General features: G+C 44.1%; 1 protein-coding gene across 1 annotated transcript; it reads right to left on the bottom strand.

Moving 5' to 3' along the window:
• Positions 1-112: 112 nt before the first annotated feature.
• POP5 (POP5 homolog, ribonuclease P/MRP subunit) lies at positions 113-2,114 on the bottom strand. Its single transcript, XM_083874288.1, has 5 exons — positions 1,775-2,114; positions 1,551-1,693; positions 1,328-1,477; positions 736-819; positions 113-593 (listed from the first exon to the last, which is right to left on the bottom strand). The coding sequence occupies exons 1-5, from the start codon at positions 1,927-1,929 to the stop codon at positions 490-492; spliced, it is 636 nt and encodes a 211-aa protein (XP_083730414.1). The 5' UTR covers positions 1,930-2,114; the 3' UTR covers positions 113-489.
• Between the last annotated feature and the right edge of the window lie 14,352 nt (positions 2,115-16,466).

Raw genomic sequence — 16,466 nt, 5'->3', positions numbered from 1 at the left:
CCTATGAGTTTTATACTGGGGGGATGGAGTTGAGCCCTGCCATACATTCCATGTACTCTCTGCTCCTGTGTACACAACTGGTGCTTTTCTCACTCAGAGCAGTGGAGATAGCCCTATGGCTAACAGTGCACTTAAAGATAAGGTAAAAAGCAGATGTTAATGCTTTTTGTGTGCTGAAGGAGAATAACCATATTCCTTGTCTGTGCCAACTGCTTAAAGCTCCATTCTACCTCAGCATGAAGAACACATTGTTGAGCTGCTACACTCCTCAGGAGTGGTTTTGACTCCTGGAGTGAAACAGGCAAGTAGCCTACTTAAGTGAAACTGTGATTTATTTTTTTTAAATTTAAAGAACATTTGGAATGGGGAATGAAGTCTAAATATGAACAAATGCTTTTCCTGTCCCCTTGCACTGCTTAACACTGAAGATAATCAGTCACATCTTCATTAAACAAGTACAGAATGGAGGTGAATAGTAACAAATGCCATTCAGTCTGTCTCTGTGCCATCATCCTCCTCCTCATCTCCACTTTGAGACTGCTCTTCTGTAAGGGAACAGCTCAACAAGGACTTCTGTATACATTGTTTTTCCTCTGCAATAAAGAGAGAAACAGAGCGTTATTACTTGATCACTCACACTGGACCATCCTCTACTTCTAGAGACAGAAACAGTATATCCTACAAAAACCCCAGGAATTGAGGCTACATTTTAGGCAAGTGGCTGGAGAGACTCACCTTCATTTGTACAGCTTTGCAACAACCTCAGCAGCTGTGTTCTGTTATACTGAATCAGAAATTTCTGACAAGTTCTTATGGTACCTGTGGAAGTCACAAGAACAGAATGTAACAATCTACACAACTAAGTGTTTCAGAGCTGCTCCTGTATTTCCAAAGAGCATTGCATCAAGTAACAAATGCCCCAGGAAACAAGGTTGTTAATGCAAATGCTACAAAGGGGCTGTAGACTTCATTTCTGCGCTGCTCAAGTTAAGTGGTGGAGTAATAATTTCTAACATGCAGTGCCTGTTAGTTCCCCCGGGGGTAATTTTCACAATACAGAAGATGCTATACCTTGAAAATATATTTTAAAATAATGTAACATTGTATTTGCTGCTCCGTTTTTGTGATAAATGTAATGAAGCCTCAAGCAAAATTAACGAGGGTTTCAAAAAAGAACTGCTGGTGCCTGTTTCTTATTTAGATCTGCTGAAAGCATTTGCTGTTAGTAACGCATGAGGAGTGTCTGTCGCACCCAGAGCAGCACCACGGGGTCGTGGCTGGTCTGATTAAAGCTCCATCCTCCCCCCAGGCCCGAGGGGCTCCTGACCTCCGACGTGCAGGGTGTTGAGGGAGCAGGGGTAGCGCTGGGCGCGGCTCTCCAGGTGCCGCACGAAGGGCAGCGCGGAGCACAGCAGCCGGTACGAGTCCTTGCGGCACCGCAGCAGCACCGTCCCGGTGTAGGCGTTCAGGTACTTCACTGCGGGGGACAGAGGCGCGGTGAGCGGACCCGCAGGGACCCCGCGCCCCGGGGCCGCCCGTCCCGCCCGCACCTGTGAAGGAGATGGAGCAGCAGGCCAGGCCGTAGTCCCCGTGCACCCGCGCGATGGCGTCCCTGACGGCGAGGCCCAGCGCGCGGTCCTCGATGCATTGCCGGCACCGCGGGTCCTCCGAGACCACCTCGCAGAGCACGTACCTGCGGGACAGTGCGGCGTGAGCGGCGGGAGCGGAGCGGGACTGGCCTGGACACCGCAGCGGCACCTCCCGCCCGCCTCACCTGTTCTTGAACCGCACCATGGCGGCGGCGGCGGCGCGCGGCACGGACGGACGGCGCGCCCGGCCAATGGGCGAGGCGCCTCCGCCGTTGTAGCCAATGGGCGGCGCGCAGGGGCGGGGACAAGGGGAGGAAAGCGCGGCCCCGCCTCCCTCCATGGGCCGCACTTGCGCAGTGATAACGCGGGCTGCCAGCGGGTCACGGAGTCGGCACCGCTCGGGTTGGAAAAAGACCCGGGGTCATTGTGCCCGTCCTGTGACCCCTCACCACCGTGTCAGCCAGACCACGGCCGGGGTTTCCTTAAACTCCTCCAGGGACGGTGACTCCATCACCCTGGGTAGTCCATTCCAATGTCTGATCACCCTTTATGTGAAGAAATTCCTCCTCACGACCAACCTAAACTTCCCTTGGCGCAGCTTATCGCTGTGTCCTCTTGTTCCATCGCTCGTTGCCTGGGAGAAAAGCCCGATCCCCACCTGACTCCAGTTCCCTTTCAGGTAATTGTAGAGAGCGATAAGGTCCCTCCTGAGCCTCCTCCAGGCTAAACACCCCAAACCCCCTCAGCCGCTCTCCACAAGGACATTCGCTCCGGACCCTTTCCCAGCTCCGCTGCCCTCTCTGGACCCACTGCACCGTTAGCGGAGGATGCCCTGGCACTTTCTGGCCGGGGTATATTACACCTCAATACCCTTCCTGAACTGGGGGGCCCAGAACTAGACACAGCACTCGAGGCGCGGCCTGAGTAGTGCGGAGTCCCGGCGGGCAGTGCCCCGCGGTGCCCGCACGGTCCCCGCACACGCCGGTCCCGTGTCCCCGTCACCGCCTGCTCCTCCCAGTCCCTCAGGACGGCCGCGCGCCCCCGCCTGCTCCCGCCCTCCGCCAGGGGGCGCGAGCGGCGCGTGGCCGGCCTGAGGGGGCGGCGGGGGCTGGGGCTGGGGCTGAGGCTGGGGCTGAGGCTGGGGCTGAGGGGGCGGCGGGGGCTGAGGCTGGGACTGGGGCTGGGGCTGAGGGGGCGGCTGGGGCTGGGGCTGGGGCTGAGGCTGGGGCTGAGGGGGCGGCGGGGGCTGGGGCTGGGGCTGGGGCTGGGGGGGCGGCTGAGGCTGAGGCTGAGGGGGCGCGGTCTCGGCCGGGGGTCGGCGCTGCGCCTTTAGCTCCTTTCTCTGCCTTCCACCGACCCACCCTGGCCAAGCCCGCCTTGTCTTGTGCCTGGAAAGTCTAAATGAGGGAGACGGGACGTCTCCGTGTGATGGGAGCCGCCGGAGGTCCCGAGGAGGCAGGCGGGTACCTGCCCCTCCGAGGCTTCAGCAGAGTGTCCAGAGCCTCCCCGGTGCTCCTGGGAGGGCTCTGTCTTTGCTGTCTCAGAAAACTGTTCCAGTGTTTGTACCTCCTCAGGCTCCAGGTATCGGGGGTTTGGGGATATGTGCGAATTAATTACAACAGCTAAGGGAATTGTAGAACAGAGGTACTTCTTATAATAATTTCTGTGTCCCAAACTGTGATGTGTGATGAGGTCGAGGAAGCAGAGAGGGCTCTTTGAAAATATGTGGTAAGAATATAAACTGAGGAGAGGGGAATGGGGGGAATAAAGGAAAAGATATGAGGTAGGTATCTGAATGTGAGATGGGAGAAAGTTCCACCGAGGTTCTTGGAGCCAAGTCACACAGGAGTGCTGAGACACTGTAGATTAAGTGAGAACTCATTGCTAATTCAGAATGGAAACATCTTTAATGACCTTCATTCTATACACAGAAAACAATGTGGAAATCCTGTCCTGGGTGATAAACTTCTGCCCTCTGAAACAGATGCCTGTTCTCTCCCTTTGGCTATTAATGCCTCTCCTTCACCTGTGAGCACGTTTTTGAGTCGTGTTTTCTTCTAAGAACTGCACAATATGAGTTGCCTGGGGAGAAAAAAGCATGAAGCCCAGTATGGACTTCTAAGAGACCTTTTCTCCTGGGCCACAATCAAAGGGACTGGGGGCAGTTTTGAAGCTAATGCAGACAGAAGCATTTTCTCAATGAGAGGAGTGCATTGCATTGATCTTTGCCATATTGCTCTATGTTTTAGTATCCAAATGGGGACCTAGCTGTCATCTGTTCCACTCGTCAATACAATGAGCTCCTAGGTGATAACCTAGTCACACATTTTTGAACTATATTAAAGTCCGTGAAGATTCCCATTGATTTTTTTGTGGAGTGGGATTTCAGCTCAGGTTTACAGTGTGTCTGCCAGGTCTGTTTCCCTGCTGCCCCGTGTTTGTGGTGGCATCCCCCATCCTGCCTTCTGACAGGGCTCGGGTTGCCCTGTGCTGCTCAGGTTGCTTTTATCCATCCCCTCCTTTATTTCCTCCTTGCAGAGGCACGCTGGGCTCTGACAAGCAGGACATGTGAGTGCACTCTGCCCTGTAATCCAATAGGACGTGTGCACTGTGCATGCTACAGGCTGGGCCCTGTGTACAGCACAGGCCTCTGCTTTCGGTCCAGAAGGCTGATGAGGAGAGACACGGTGCAGAGAGCAGTGTTGTGAGACAGCCCTGTGCTGCTTCATTTCATGCAGGGTATTGCCTCAGTTCCCTGTTGTTGGTTTGGAGGATGCACAGGGCAGACCTGAGTCACCTCAGCTCCCTGCACTGTCTGTGTTAGTACAAGGTGTGTGAGCCCAGTCAGGCATCCTGGTGTGCTGAGCTGACAGCACAGGACTGAAAGGTTACAACATCTTCACATTTGTTTTCCCACCTCCTCGCCCTCATTCTCTGTACAGCCAACTCTGTGTATCAATTCCAGTGTCAGGGATTCAGGAAACTATTGCAGGTGATGATGAGTTATGCACTCAAGGTGGGAGAGAACTAAGAAAAGATCTGAGAGAGAAAAAAAGAAACAAAATGCTATTTAAATGGAAGAATGGGTCAAGAGACCTGCCAAGAGAGGATGGATGTCTCCCCCACAGACTGGGGGAGACAATGTGGCCTTGGGAAATCTTATCAAATAGAGGTTATGGAGGACAGAGCATGCAAGGACAGGGGGAAATAAAATGCACTGTCTATTCACATTAGAGATAATTTGTAAAGCAGTTTAAGAACCTTCGATAGAAGATTCTCCATCAGTGTAAATGTTCATCAGTGATTGTCCAATAAAGTGGTGGTGCTAGGGAGGTGCAGGAGGAATACTGAGGTCTTGTTTTCCCAACTGCTGTTTGTTATTTGTGGTAGTGGCCCTGCAGAGGGGCTAGTCCAATTAGTCTGGGTTGGTTTTATTACCACTTTAGTTCATTATTTGACATTTTACTACAAGCTTGAAGGTATAGACCCTCACTTTGGATTTACATGCCATCTGTATCTTCAGGTTGCAGATCAGATTGCATTTGTTTTGTATGGGAATAATTGTGCTAATGATCTGCAATAGACAATGATGAATGCATGTTTTCTTGTGTGCAGTCAGCTCCTAGAGTTTGTATGTATTTGCTAATTTGTAATTGCTAGTAATTAAAAATGCTTCAATGTATTGAATACATTTACTATTAATTTTAATTACTAAAATTAAAATTAATAGTAAATGTATTCAATAACACACACACACATTTTAGTAAATCCTTGCACTCTTTTTAGGTAGAATGCTTCCATTTTGTAGATGAGGAAACTAAGGTACAGGGGGAGTAAAGAGGTTCTTCATGGTAAATAGCTGTCAGTCTGGAGATAGAGAGCAAGGACATAAAGTGAGTAGAAAGAAGTGGCCTATCAGCACATATTGTGTTGGAGTATAGGTCTGGTGTGTTGCTTGTGCATGAAGTAGTCAAGTAATTACATTCTGGAATAAAATTAGGATGCATTGGTACTCCATCCTTGTGATACCACAATTATATCTTCCCTGTGTAGCCAAAATAATGATTTCTGCTTCTCCCTGGAAGCACAGAACTGAATTTGCCGTCAGGTGTGGTAGCAGAGTTGGGGGAGACAACTACATTTTGTTCCACTGTATGCACATTGCATCCCCAGATAACCTCAGAGCTGAAAATACAGAACAATCTGGCTAAAATTAAAACTGCTTCTTAAATTCTGTCTGATGTTGCCTGAAGCTTTTTGTTCAGTTTATCTTCACAAGGTCACTGAGACAGAAGAGTGCATTCTCTGGGCATGCTGGCCTGGAGCTTTTCATGCAGATGTTTTCATTTAACATTTGGGACATTCTCCTTCTCCTTTTGGTCTCTTCTTTGTACTGTCCCTCAATTTCTGTCTCTCTACTCCTCCCTTTTGAGTTCAGGTTCCCTCAGATCAATACACATAAGACTAAAAGCTATCCCTTCTTTTCTCACCCTAACATGTAATCATTAATCATAAGCTTTCTGTACACCCAGGCTGTCATGGGTCAGCGACTGCTGGTCTGTCAGAGCTGCCACTTGAGCTGCCCTGTGTGCTGCCTGCAGCCCTGCCCTCGTCTTTGCTGTCATCCTGCCGCATGGAGTAATTGTCTTGCAAAACCACGGGTTTGAAGCAAATTCTATTGCTGTGCTGCCAGTGTGATCTTGGACTACTTGCCTAAGTTCAAAATAGTAAATTCACATTTCTTTGATTTTTTTTTTTTTTTTTTTTTTTTTTTTTTTTTTTTTTTTTTTTTTTTTTTTTTTTTTTTTTAACTAGTCAAGAACAGGATGTACTCTGAGAGACATCCCATGTGTTTATAAGGTGAGCTTCCATTAAGATATCGGAAATTGGAAGCCACATTGGAAGATTGAAGCCAAATATTAAGATCTGATAAAGGGCATTAAGGGTCTGTGAGTTCAGCTGTCCAGCATGAACACAGAATCAGGAATCTCCCTGTGCAGCAAAAACCACTGTGAGAGAAGAGCAGTGTAAAAAGGTGATGTGCCAAGTGAGAAGCTGGACCTTTAATTCTGGGTTTCATTTTCTCCAGCTCTGCAATGGGGATAATTCCAAATACCTTATTCATAGATATGTGTTAAAAATTAGTAAGCTATCCACTTGAATGCTACTGTTTATCAGATATGGTAAAACTGCTGCTCTGTACGAGAAATGTGTAGGCAGCACACTTCATTTGCAGCTAGCTGCTGCAAGAAGCTAACAGCTGCTTCCAAACTGGTTAATTAAATTAAAGCAAGAGCTAGAATATTAGTTCAGATAGTTCAGGATTCTTTTCTCTTTCCTTTCTGTATTAGGGAACACAGACTCAACTGTAAACCACATAACTTACTATATAATCTGCTGTGTAAAACCCCCATATTTAATACCTCCTTAACGGGGATGTTCAGATGGATTAATTATTCTTTGTTCTGGTCTCTGAGGATAATTACTATTAATTATGTGTAATTGAAAAATTGCTCCTTCACAAAGAATCCAGTGGCATTAGCAGGATTTTAACTTATTGCTGCCTATAGGGAGTCTTACAACATTCCATAATGTTATGGCAAAGACTGCCATAAACTTACGAACGGTCTCTGTGAGTCTTACTCACTTCCCAGCCCACACCTGAGACCAGGATTTTCAGGCATCTCAGAGCTGTTTTGTTCTGTGCTGAATGCACTGAAACAGGAGGTGCCATTTGAAGGGCTGGTTGTTATTGAGGATGCTGTAAGACTTTTCCTCAGTAATCTGTGACTTTTCCCAGAAATCTGTGGAATAACCAACAAAGGGAAAATATTAGAAAACAACAAACAATCACAACAAAGCAAGAGATTGCCTGTCTGGGAAGGAAGCTTATAAAAAAAGACAAAAACCCACCCATGACTCTTTAGTAACCAGTACGTCTTTTGTGTATAAGCACAGACAGCAGAGGTGTCTGACAAAATGAAGACTGTGTTGATATATTTTAATTTAGCTGAAAAAGAAAAGAAAAAATAGAATTTTTACAAGAGCAGAGCACTTCCAATTATATAAAATTAGTGGATAGGTTTGCCTGCAACCTGAAGTTCTTAACAGCCCCCTGATTTCTGTTGTCAAAATATGTAGGTACATAACTTCCTTTAATTGCAGTAGGAGCAATAGGGCACATTCCTATGTGTAAAAATCCAACCTTTAAGCTCTCCAGGCCTGAGTTTCACATTGGCAAAATGAGGATAATGACCTTTATCTACTTCAAGGAGTACTACAAATAAATTATTGAGTTATTGTGTACTTAGATAATATAATAAATGAGATAACAGAAACTCATATGGCATAAACAGCCTACCCTGAATAACCTTGTTCATTGAGTTGGTGTAGGGGCCAGTCTGAAACAAAAATGGTGTCTTGCAGATCTTTGCTCTCTGCTTCTCCTTTCCCCTGAATTCCCATGAGCAGATTAAGCCAAGGCCTTATTTTACAGTAAGATGTATCTGCTTATGTTGCTGCATATTGAATAATCCTTCCTTTACGTGGCTTTATGTTTAACTCCAGCAGCCTAGGAGCAGCGTAGGATCAGAGTCTTCTGCAGAGCTCTGCTCTCCCTGATGAGGCAGGCAATGAAAAACCTTTTCCAGTGCATCCATCACTCCGTGCTGAGGCAAAAGGACAGACATCCTGGAGCAACCTTATATAACGTGTGCCTGCTGCCTGGCTCTGGCTGGGCAGCAGCAGCATGTGAGAGGAGAAGGGGGGCTGTGCTGGAGCTGCTCCGTGAGGCACAGCCAGGGCAGCCCTCGGCAGTGCAGGGTCTGGCTTGTCCTGGTGTCAGCTCGGAGCAGGAGTGTGTCAGTCACTGCCTGGCTGGGGCACGCGGGGTCTCAGCTCTTTGCCTCACCCGCTCTGACAGAGACCTCCCCACCCGTCTGCTCTTGCCTAGATCCAGTTTTAGCTGCAGCGTCTCACAGCCCAGCACGGCAAGTGAAAGCCCCTCAAAAGCAGAGTAGGGTGAAGTGTGTGCTGTGATCTGGGTGGGGAGAATCAAGAGTGACTTTGTTTCTGCTGCTGCGCTGACTGGGGGTGCTCACAAAGACCAGTAAATGCAAACAGATTTCCAGAGGCAATTGCTGTTACAGATCAGAGAAGACAAAATGTACTGGGAGCATCTGGCCTATTTTGGGAAGCTTGCTAGGGCTTTTTATTTTTATTTTGTTCATTTTTTTTTTAAAGATGTGCTTGCACCCGAGTCAGAGTGTCAATATTTCCCACTTTTTTAGCCCTGTGCACCGTGAAGGCCAAAGCAAACAAACAAACAAAAAATCTTGCTGGATTTTTGAAGCTGTGGCCACCAGTTGTCTTGAGGGCACAGGGGTTGGAGCTACACTTGAGATGCCTTCTGCCTGCTGCTGGTTGGTTCCAAGCTAAAGCTCCTGGTGATGCACATAAGAACCTTTTTGCAGTGCTTGATAGCATCTGCCACAGTGAGATGACTGGGGGGAACTGACCCAGGGCACATCCCTCAGGCCTCCTCAGTAAAATTCCACAGTGTTCATGCTGGAACTCAAGGAGTTGTTTCTATGTGACCTTCTGTGTTCCTGTTTCATACCTGTGATGTTTAAAAGATCATGTTTATCCCCCTGTAACATTAGTGACTTAATTAGAGCTGAATTTGGTCCTACTGTCTCTGAACATGAGCAGCTTCCATCAAATCATCTAAAGGATCAGATCTGGTTTCTTCTCTCTCTCAGTATTGGTGGCATCTGGTTTCATTTTCCATCTTTCCTAAGGGAGCTCACTTTTCCCCACATTTCAGCATATGCTCGTTGAATATCAGCACCCTGGGCTGCCCCGTGTCCGTGCCAAGCCAAGTACCCTCTTCCAGCCAGCAAGGCACAGGATGGTGTAGAGATAGAATAGAATGTGGGACACATCAGGAATTGTTGTGGACTGTGTGTAGCTTAAAACCAGAACCTGCTTACAGGTCAAGAAACTAAGCTGGAACCAGTTAAGTGTGGGGTTTTTTTTCCTCTGTGTAGGTTGTGTTGAGGTAGCAAGATTTGGGTCCTGTAGAAGGCAGTGGTTTTGCAGTATGGCTTCTCTGTCAATACCAAAAGAGGCACTGAAGGGACACCATTTTCAGGGTAAGTGCTGAGGAGGGACCCTGCTGATGCAATAGCAGCACACTGGCAGCATTGCAATTTAATGTCCAGCACTGTCTGCAGGACATCCTCGTTTATTTCTGAAGATGTTGGCATGGGAAATTTTCTAGATGTGACAGTTTGCCTCCAGAAGAGGGACTGGTTCTTTTAACTCCTTCTATCTCTTCTGTTCCCTGTCGTCACCCCAACCACTTGGCCAAACCAAAATTTTTCTTAGCTTTGTTTGTGGCACACAGAGGGACAGCTATTCAATCAATAAATAATAAGTTCTTGTTTTATAAGATGTAGGATTTTTAAAAAGCATAAAATGATGATTTTGAGTAATTATTAGATTCCTCTTAAATATATGTTCAACTTCAGCTCTCAACATTTTTATTATTATATATATATATTATATATTATATTATATATGTACATTATATATATTTTATATATATATATATTATATATATATATATCGCTACATTGATGAATCTATTGTTTGAAAAAGAATATACAGTCTCTGTTGTTTCGCTATTATTATAATGTTACCCAGAATTGTAAGATCAGCACCTGTGAGTCAGATCACAGACAGTAACAAAATAATTTTAGAATTATTTTATTTAATTAATTTACTTAAATTATACATACTAAGCTCTTTTATTTTTGGGACTTGCAGGGTACAGGTCTTTCTCTGTAAGTGTGGGGGCAAGCAACTTCATTAGTCTTTTAATAGTCTCTTAGTATCAGAGACGGATGGTGTCATCTTATATTGAAGCTCGTTTTTAAATAAAATTGCAGCAATTTATAACATGGATACAGAGCTCCTGCTCCATTAATGTTCCCTCCTACTCCACCCCATATTCTCCAACAGAAAGCCAGCACGGTGACAAAGGCAGGAAATTGAAGGACAGGTACTAAATCCCGAGTTCAGTTCTTTAGTGCCTTTTACACATTATAGCTTTATCGAGGAGGTGATGTTTTGAGGACAGGATATAAGTACCTTTAGATTAAGTAATGGACTTAAGAACTTCCTATGCAAGCAGAGTGTCTTTGTGCTGTCAGAGCCGAGGAGCCGTGTTCCTGATGCAGTCTGCAGCTCTCTGTATCATTATTCATAAGCTCCCATGCCCAACAGCAATCAAACTCCTCAGGCTGTGCCGGCTCGGGGATTATCACACTCGCAGGGCGGGTAAAGTCACTTTGCCTCGAGTCTTCTGCCTTTGAAAAGTGCCCAAGGCTAATCACTGTGAAATGTGACGCCTGTCATGTCTTCTTGTTCAAGTATGTGCAGCAGGCCTGTCATTCACTAAAAGCCTTAACATCTGTTATTACATGGTAATCCTCATGCATCAGGCTTCCAAATAAGAAACTGGTGGAGTCCAACAAGGTATGGCTCAGCCTTGGTTAGCATAATTCCCAGAATGCAAGGCAACTTGCTCTCCCTTCTGAAATCATTAATAAGCAATAAGAATATTATATAAGCTGGCATCTTTTTTTAAACCATGATAATTTCAAATGCTATTATAATTAGGATGAAGATGAGAGTTTGAGCTGGGGGTGGGAACAGAGAAAGGATTAAGCTGATCTCCACCATGACGTTAGAAGGTGGCTTTGTCTGCTGTATCCTAGTTTGGACAATAATGGATACACTTTAGAGACATGAAGAGGCAAATAGACAATTTATTTAAAAGTATTAATCCCTTTCATCCTGAAATGTTATCTCTTACCATAAATAGGATCACAGCTCTCCAGTCCACTTATATTCTGACTAATTGACCCTGTAGAAAAGCCTGAAGAGCAATATGTGTTTGTGTTGTACCCTGGTGACTATCCACTATCCAGAGTGGATCTCATGAAGTGTACAAAAATATTCTGTGGCTGAGAATATCTTTGCTTAAGCCAGAGTGGTTACTTGGTGATTGGGACTGCAGAGCTCTCACATCACAAGATGTGGCATCTTGGGTGGCAGGTCCCAAGCCTGATCAGATGTGATATTTTAATAAAAAAAGTTTAGTGTCTTAATCGAGGAGGTGGGACTTGCTGGAGGAGGAAAACCAGGTGCAAATATGGTTCATAGATGTAACTAATAGGGCCTCTTCCTTTGGAATAGGGAAGATTTAAATAGGCACTTGTCAAAATCATTTCCCTCTAATGCTGCAGCAGCCCTTGGATCTGAGCATGTTCCTGATGTTCCCCCTCACTCACATGCACGAACACGGGGAGGCAGGCGGGAGGAGGCAGCTGCACTGACACACTATGGGGTTTGCAGGAACACGATGGCAATTTAGAAGAGCGATTAAAAGATTGCAAACATTTATTAATAGCTTTGCTGCTGCAGCAGCTCTGTTAGAGAAGCCTTACTTCCTCTGGGATGCTCTTACCTCCTGTCTGTTCCCTTCCAGAGCTTTAGAAATGGTAAAGTCAGGTTTGGGCTGGGTTTCAGTTTAAAGCCATCATCCTGCAGACCAGATTAACCCACTACCCAGGTGAGAGGACATGGGACTCGAGTGTGGGAAAGAAACAACAGAAGGCATGCAGAGCAAAAAGAAAGATTTTTATTTTTGCCAACTATTTCTTGGTCTTTCTTTTCTTCCCTGTACTGCTTTGTCTTCTTCAAATTGTTCCTCTTTACCCATTCTTTCTATTCTCCCTTGGGACAGAGTGACTTTTTGTTCAGTGCATTGGCACTAGATTCAGATGGAGGTCTACAGTGCCCTTTTGATACTGTGTAACAAAATCAATGAGAGATGGGCGTAAAAGCAGGACTGGAGAGCATCTGCTGAAAATTCTGCAGAGCGATCTCATTTCCTAACCCTAGCATAATCAGTTCCTTTGTGAATCTCATGACTCTGTTGATGTCTCTTCAGAGTTTTAACACTGAGGACAAGGGGGAGGTGAACATTCAATTTAAAAAAAAAAAAAAAAAAAAAAAAAAAAAAAAAAAAAAAAAAAAAAAAAAAAGCAAAGGACAATTGGCAAAAAAGCAAGAAATCACCTTAACCTTTTTGGCTGATCCTGCTGAACAGCAGTAAGCGCTGTAAATTAGATGGGCAATTCTGATGTTTAAGTGCAGTGTCTGAGACATTTTTATCCCACAGAGCAGATGATGCTGACTGACTGATACAAGTTTGCAATAGGAGGATATTTATCCTACACATATGGTGACCTCCTCCATATTCCTATCCACCATGAAATAATCAGTTTCTTTTGCTTTTTATTTTTCTTAAACTGCATCCTAAGAGAAACCTAAATGTCCAAACAGACTAAAAGGAATATATTTTTCTGTTAAACAACAATGACAGCAAATACAGTTGCTGTGTCCTGGTCATTATCTGAAGTCCTGCTGTAGCTGAGTTGGATGACAGTGCAATTCAGCTGTGGTGTGTTCTGTACAGTATGGCCAAGCAACTGGATGTGCATTGGGCATCAGCACCCTTCTACCTGTGCTTAAGTTTTTAATTCCATCAGGAACATTTTTCTTCTGTTCATACACACGATTTAATCATTCCACCTTGCAATTTAAGAAAAATCTTGTTGCATAATTACTACATCTCTGCTCAATGCAGTAGAATAGGCAGAGGAGAAAACAAAGTGGATTCAGTGGATCAGAAAGGAGAAAAAATACAATGGAGAAAGAATGCAGGAATGAAATTATAGTTGAATTATGGGTCCTGCATTACTCTGAATCTGATGTGGATTGAGTTGGGATTTTTTAACTGCTTTTCCTGTTCCTTGAAGTTTTCAGTTTAAATATTTCCTAGGTCAGTTTTCAAGTGTAGTGTTTAATTTGGAACTTGATGAGCATGAATTTTTGTCTATTGCAAGGGAGTGTTTCTTATGAAAAACTCCTGGTTATCTCTGTTCACCTTATACACCTAACTGCACAAACTGAGGGATAGCAGAAAACATCCTCCCATGGGATGTTTAAGGAAAGTCTGTATAAATTTCTGGAGATTTTGGCAGACACCCTCTAGGACTTAAAAAGGTTTGCCTTTCTAGGAAATATATGTAATACTTTGAATAATCACAGTCTAAAAGACAGAGAACCCACCAATGTATTTGAACTAATTGCTTGTTTACCTTTTGTCTTTAGGAGCTGGAATTCACTTGTTCAGAGCAGCCAAAGAATGACATTGATGAGGATGAAACAGACCTGAAGGTTAGAGAGGTACCTGCCTCAGGTAAGAAAGAATATAGATTGGATCCTGCAAGCACCAGTTCAACCAAAGGAACTACATTTCTTGTTTCAGTAGCAGCTATGTCACTCAGCTGCCCTATCAAAATTCTCATCCCTCTCCAGCAGTAGCTATTTCATTCCTGTTGGTTGCAGTACCTTTAATTTCCAAGGTGGCTCTGTGTGACAAGAGGATGGCTCACAGTCCTGGGGCAATTAGGACATGTGTTGATGGAATTGTTTTGTTGGGATTTTTTTCATGTCCTACAGGATATTTTGGGATGTGTTGGCCTTTGCAAATATTTAAAGCAAGAAACTGTATTTCATTAGCATTTCCCTCCTCCATCAGGATCTTGGCCCCTATTAAGGCTCTTGCCTCCCATATTCATAATTTTCTTTTTATTAACTGTTTTTTTGTTCATTAATAAAACTATATATCGTGCTTCTTAAGTATCAGAATTACCATTCACTTAGGCATAAAACTGTCACTCTAGCCTTTGCCATTGGCATTCCCAGGTATTGTTAGGACAGATGCTCCCTCTGGGTACACTGGTCATATCTCTGGAAGTAACTAGAGTTGTACTTTGCAAATGAGCAAAGAATTTGCTCTCTTATGTATTGAGATGCATTCTGTATCTTGTACTGGCTGCCATCTCTGCATCCAAGTGGCAAGTGACAGGACTACAGCTATGGATGAAATACTTTACTCTGAGATTCAAATATAGCAAAGGACCAAAGCATTAAGTTTCTGAAAAGTAGTGAGGTGAGGCTCTTGTGTTATTGCTCCCTGATATGGGAATATTGGAAGAGAAAACAGGTATCATTCTCTGCCTCCTTCTTAGGAGACAGGGAAAAGGTAATAATGAGGGAAGGGAAGACAGGTTAGAGGTAGTAGCAGAAAGAAGAATTGTTCTTTTATGAGAGCCAGGTACCAGTAAGTAACATTTAAGTGCTAAGAAGATGGTAAAAGACAGGACTGGGATCTTTTCAAGGTTTAGATTCTTCCATAGGGTAAATCACTTCTGTTTAGGAAAAAAAATCACCAAAGACAAAATATTCCCTGACATTAATAAAAATTATGAAGCTGCACATGATGAACCTATAAATTCCAGAATAGGTCTGTTTTTAAGCTCTATCAGAACAAAGTCATTAACTTTTAACAGAATGTACCTTGTTGGTTTGATGATGAATTATAAACTGGAGGGAGAATGAAGAGGCCGCTCATGTAAAGCTGCATCATCCTCTGCCTTTGTTGAGACAACATTGTATCACCTCAGCTGGTAGCAAAAGGTCTGCCAAGCTCTGTCATTGTTTGCATCACAGCACGAGCTGAAAGCACACTCACCTTCTGCCACCACACAGTGCAGGGCTGGGGACCACTGGCAGGGGCCACAGGGCTGGGGAATATTCTTCTTGTCAGCACCAAATGGAGAGAACTGAAATACATTGCTCTGTTTATTCTGTTTGTGTGGATTTTCATCACCCTCACTTATTTTCAGTTCAAATAACAGCTATTTGTGAATTTTATTTTTCAAGATTCTGCTTGCAAAGGTTTGACTTTAACTGAACTGTTCAATTATGTTGATTGCATGTGCTGCTGTCCAGAGCTTGCTTTCTCACAGAATGCTTGAGTGAGCAACAGGATACAGCCATTAAACTCAGTTTATGGAAAACATACCAGAATCATTTTGATCACATTGTCTGTCTTGAACTCTCCATGTGAAAGAAATGTAGCAGATTTCCTCACGTTCTGTCTCCAAATCTTGCTTTCTGTTTTTGTTTGTTTGATTGATTTTTGTGGGGTTTTTGTTTGTTTGTTTGTTTGTTTGGGTGTTTTGGTTTTTTTTCTGGGGTTTTTTTTTGGTTGTTGTTTTTTGGGTATTTTTTTGGTTTGGTGTGGTTTGGTTTGGTTGGTTTTTTTAAGAATGGTAATACTGGCTTTGAGACTCTGCTTGTGTTCTTCTTTAGCATTGACTTTGTATTTTCCTCCCTTCCTGATATTCTTTTCCTTCCTTTTAACCCAGTATTTGTTTAAATTATTTCCCCCACTGTTAATTATTCATGCCCAACCCCTTCAATCTCTGGTAATTAGTGTAATTTTCTTAGCTAGGACTTGTTCTTTACTTACTTACATAGGTGTTTATCCTAAAATTCATGAAACATCTATCTTTTTTGTCTTAGGTTTGAGAAAGGACATGTTTCAGGAGAACTCCATCTGTCTCTGAATAAAATCAACATGAACAAACAAATAATAATTAGAATTTCTTTACTCTGGGCACCTGGTGTCCTATGTAAGGTCCAGAAATCCCATCAATCACACTCTGTTTTCCTGCAACAGAACTAAAAGAGATACAACTGTCTATGAGTTGGGTTAATTTCTCTCACCATGGAATAAGCAAATCTGACTTTTCTTGTTAAAATTCTCATGCTGTTTTATCATAGGAAATACTGAGATGTCCCTAATTGCACACCTCACCTAGAGGTGAGGGTTTCTCAGCTCACTGGCTTGTTGCTGAGCCCGATTGCTGAACAATGTCACCAAATCTTGGT

This window comes from Zosterops lateralis (genome assembly GCF_965231275.1).
Source record: "Zosterops lateralis genome assembly, chromosome: 17".
In the NCBI taxonomy this organism is placed as follows: domain Eukaryota; kingdom Metazoa; phylum Chordata; class Aves; order Passeriformes; family Zosteropidae; genus Zosterops; species Zosterops lateralis.
The sequence above is the reverse complement of the archived record's forward strand: the minus strand, read 5'-3'. Positions and strand labels throughout refer to the sequence as shown.

What these genes read in the sequence shown, in the direction of transcription:
- POP5 (XM_083874288.1), bottom strand. Translation starts at nt 1,929, where the DNA reads ATGGAGGGAGGCGGGGCCGCGCTTTCCTCCCCTTGTCCCCGCCCCTGC. An exon ending in ATGGTGCGGTTCAAGAACAG is followed by an intron (nt 1,694 to 1,774) that starts GTGAGGCGGGCG and finishes ACTGTCCCGCAG; the next exon opens with GTACGTGCTCTGCGAGGTGG. An exon ending in GCAAAGCTGTACAAATGAAG is followed by an intron (nt 594 to 735) that starts GTGAGTCTCTCC and finishes TCTTTATTGCAG; the next exon opens with AGGAAAAACAATGTATACAG.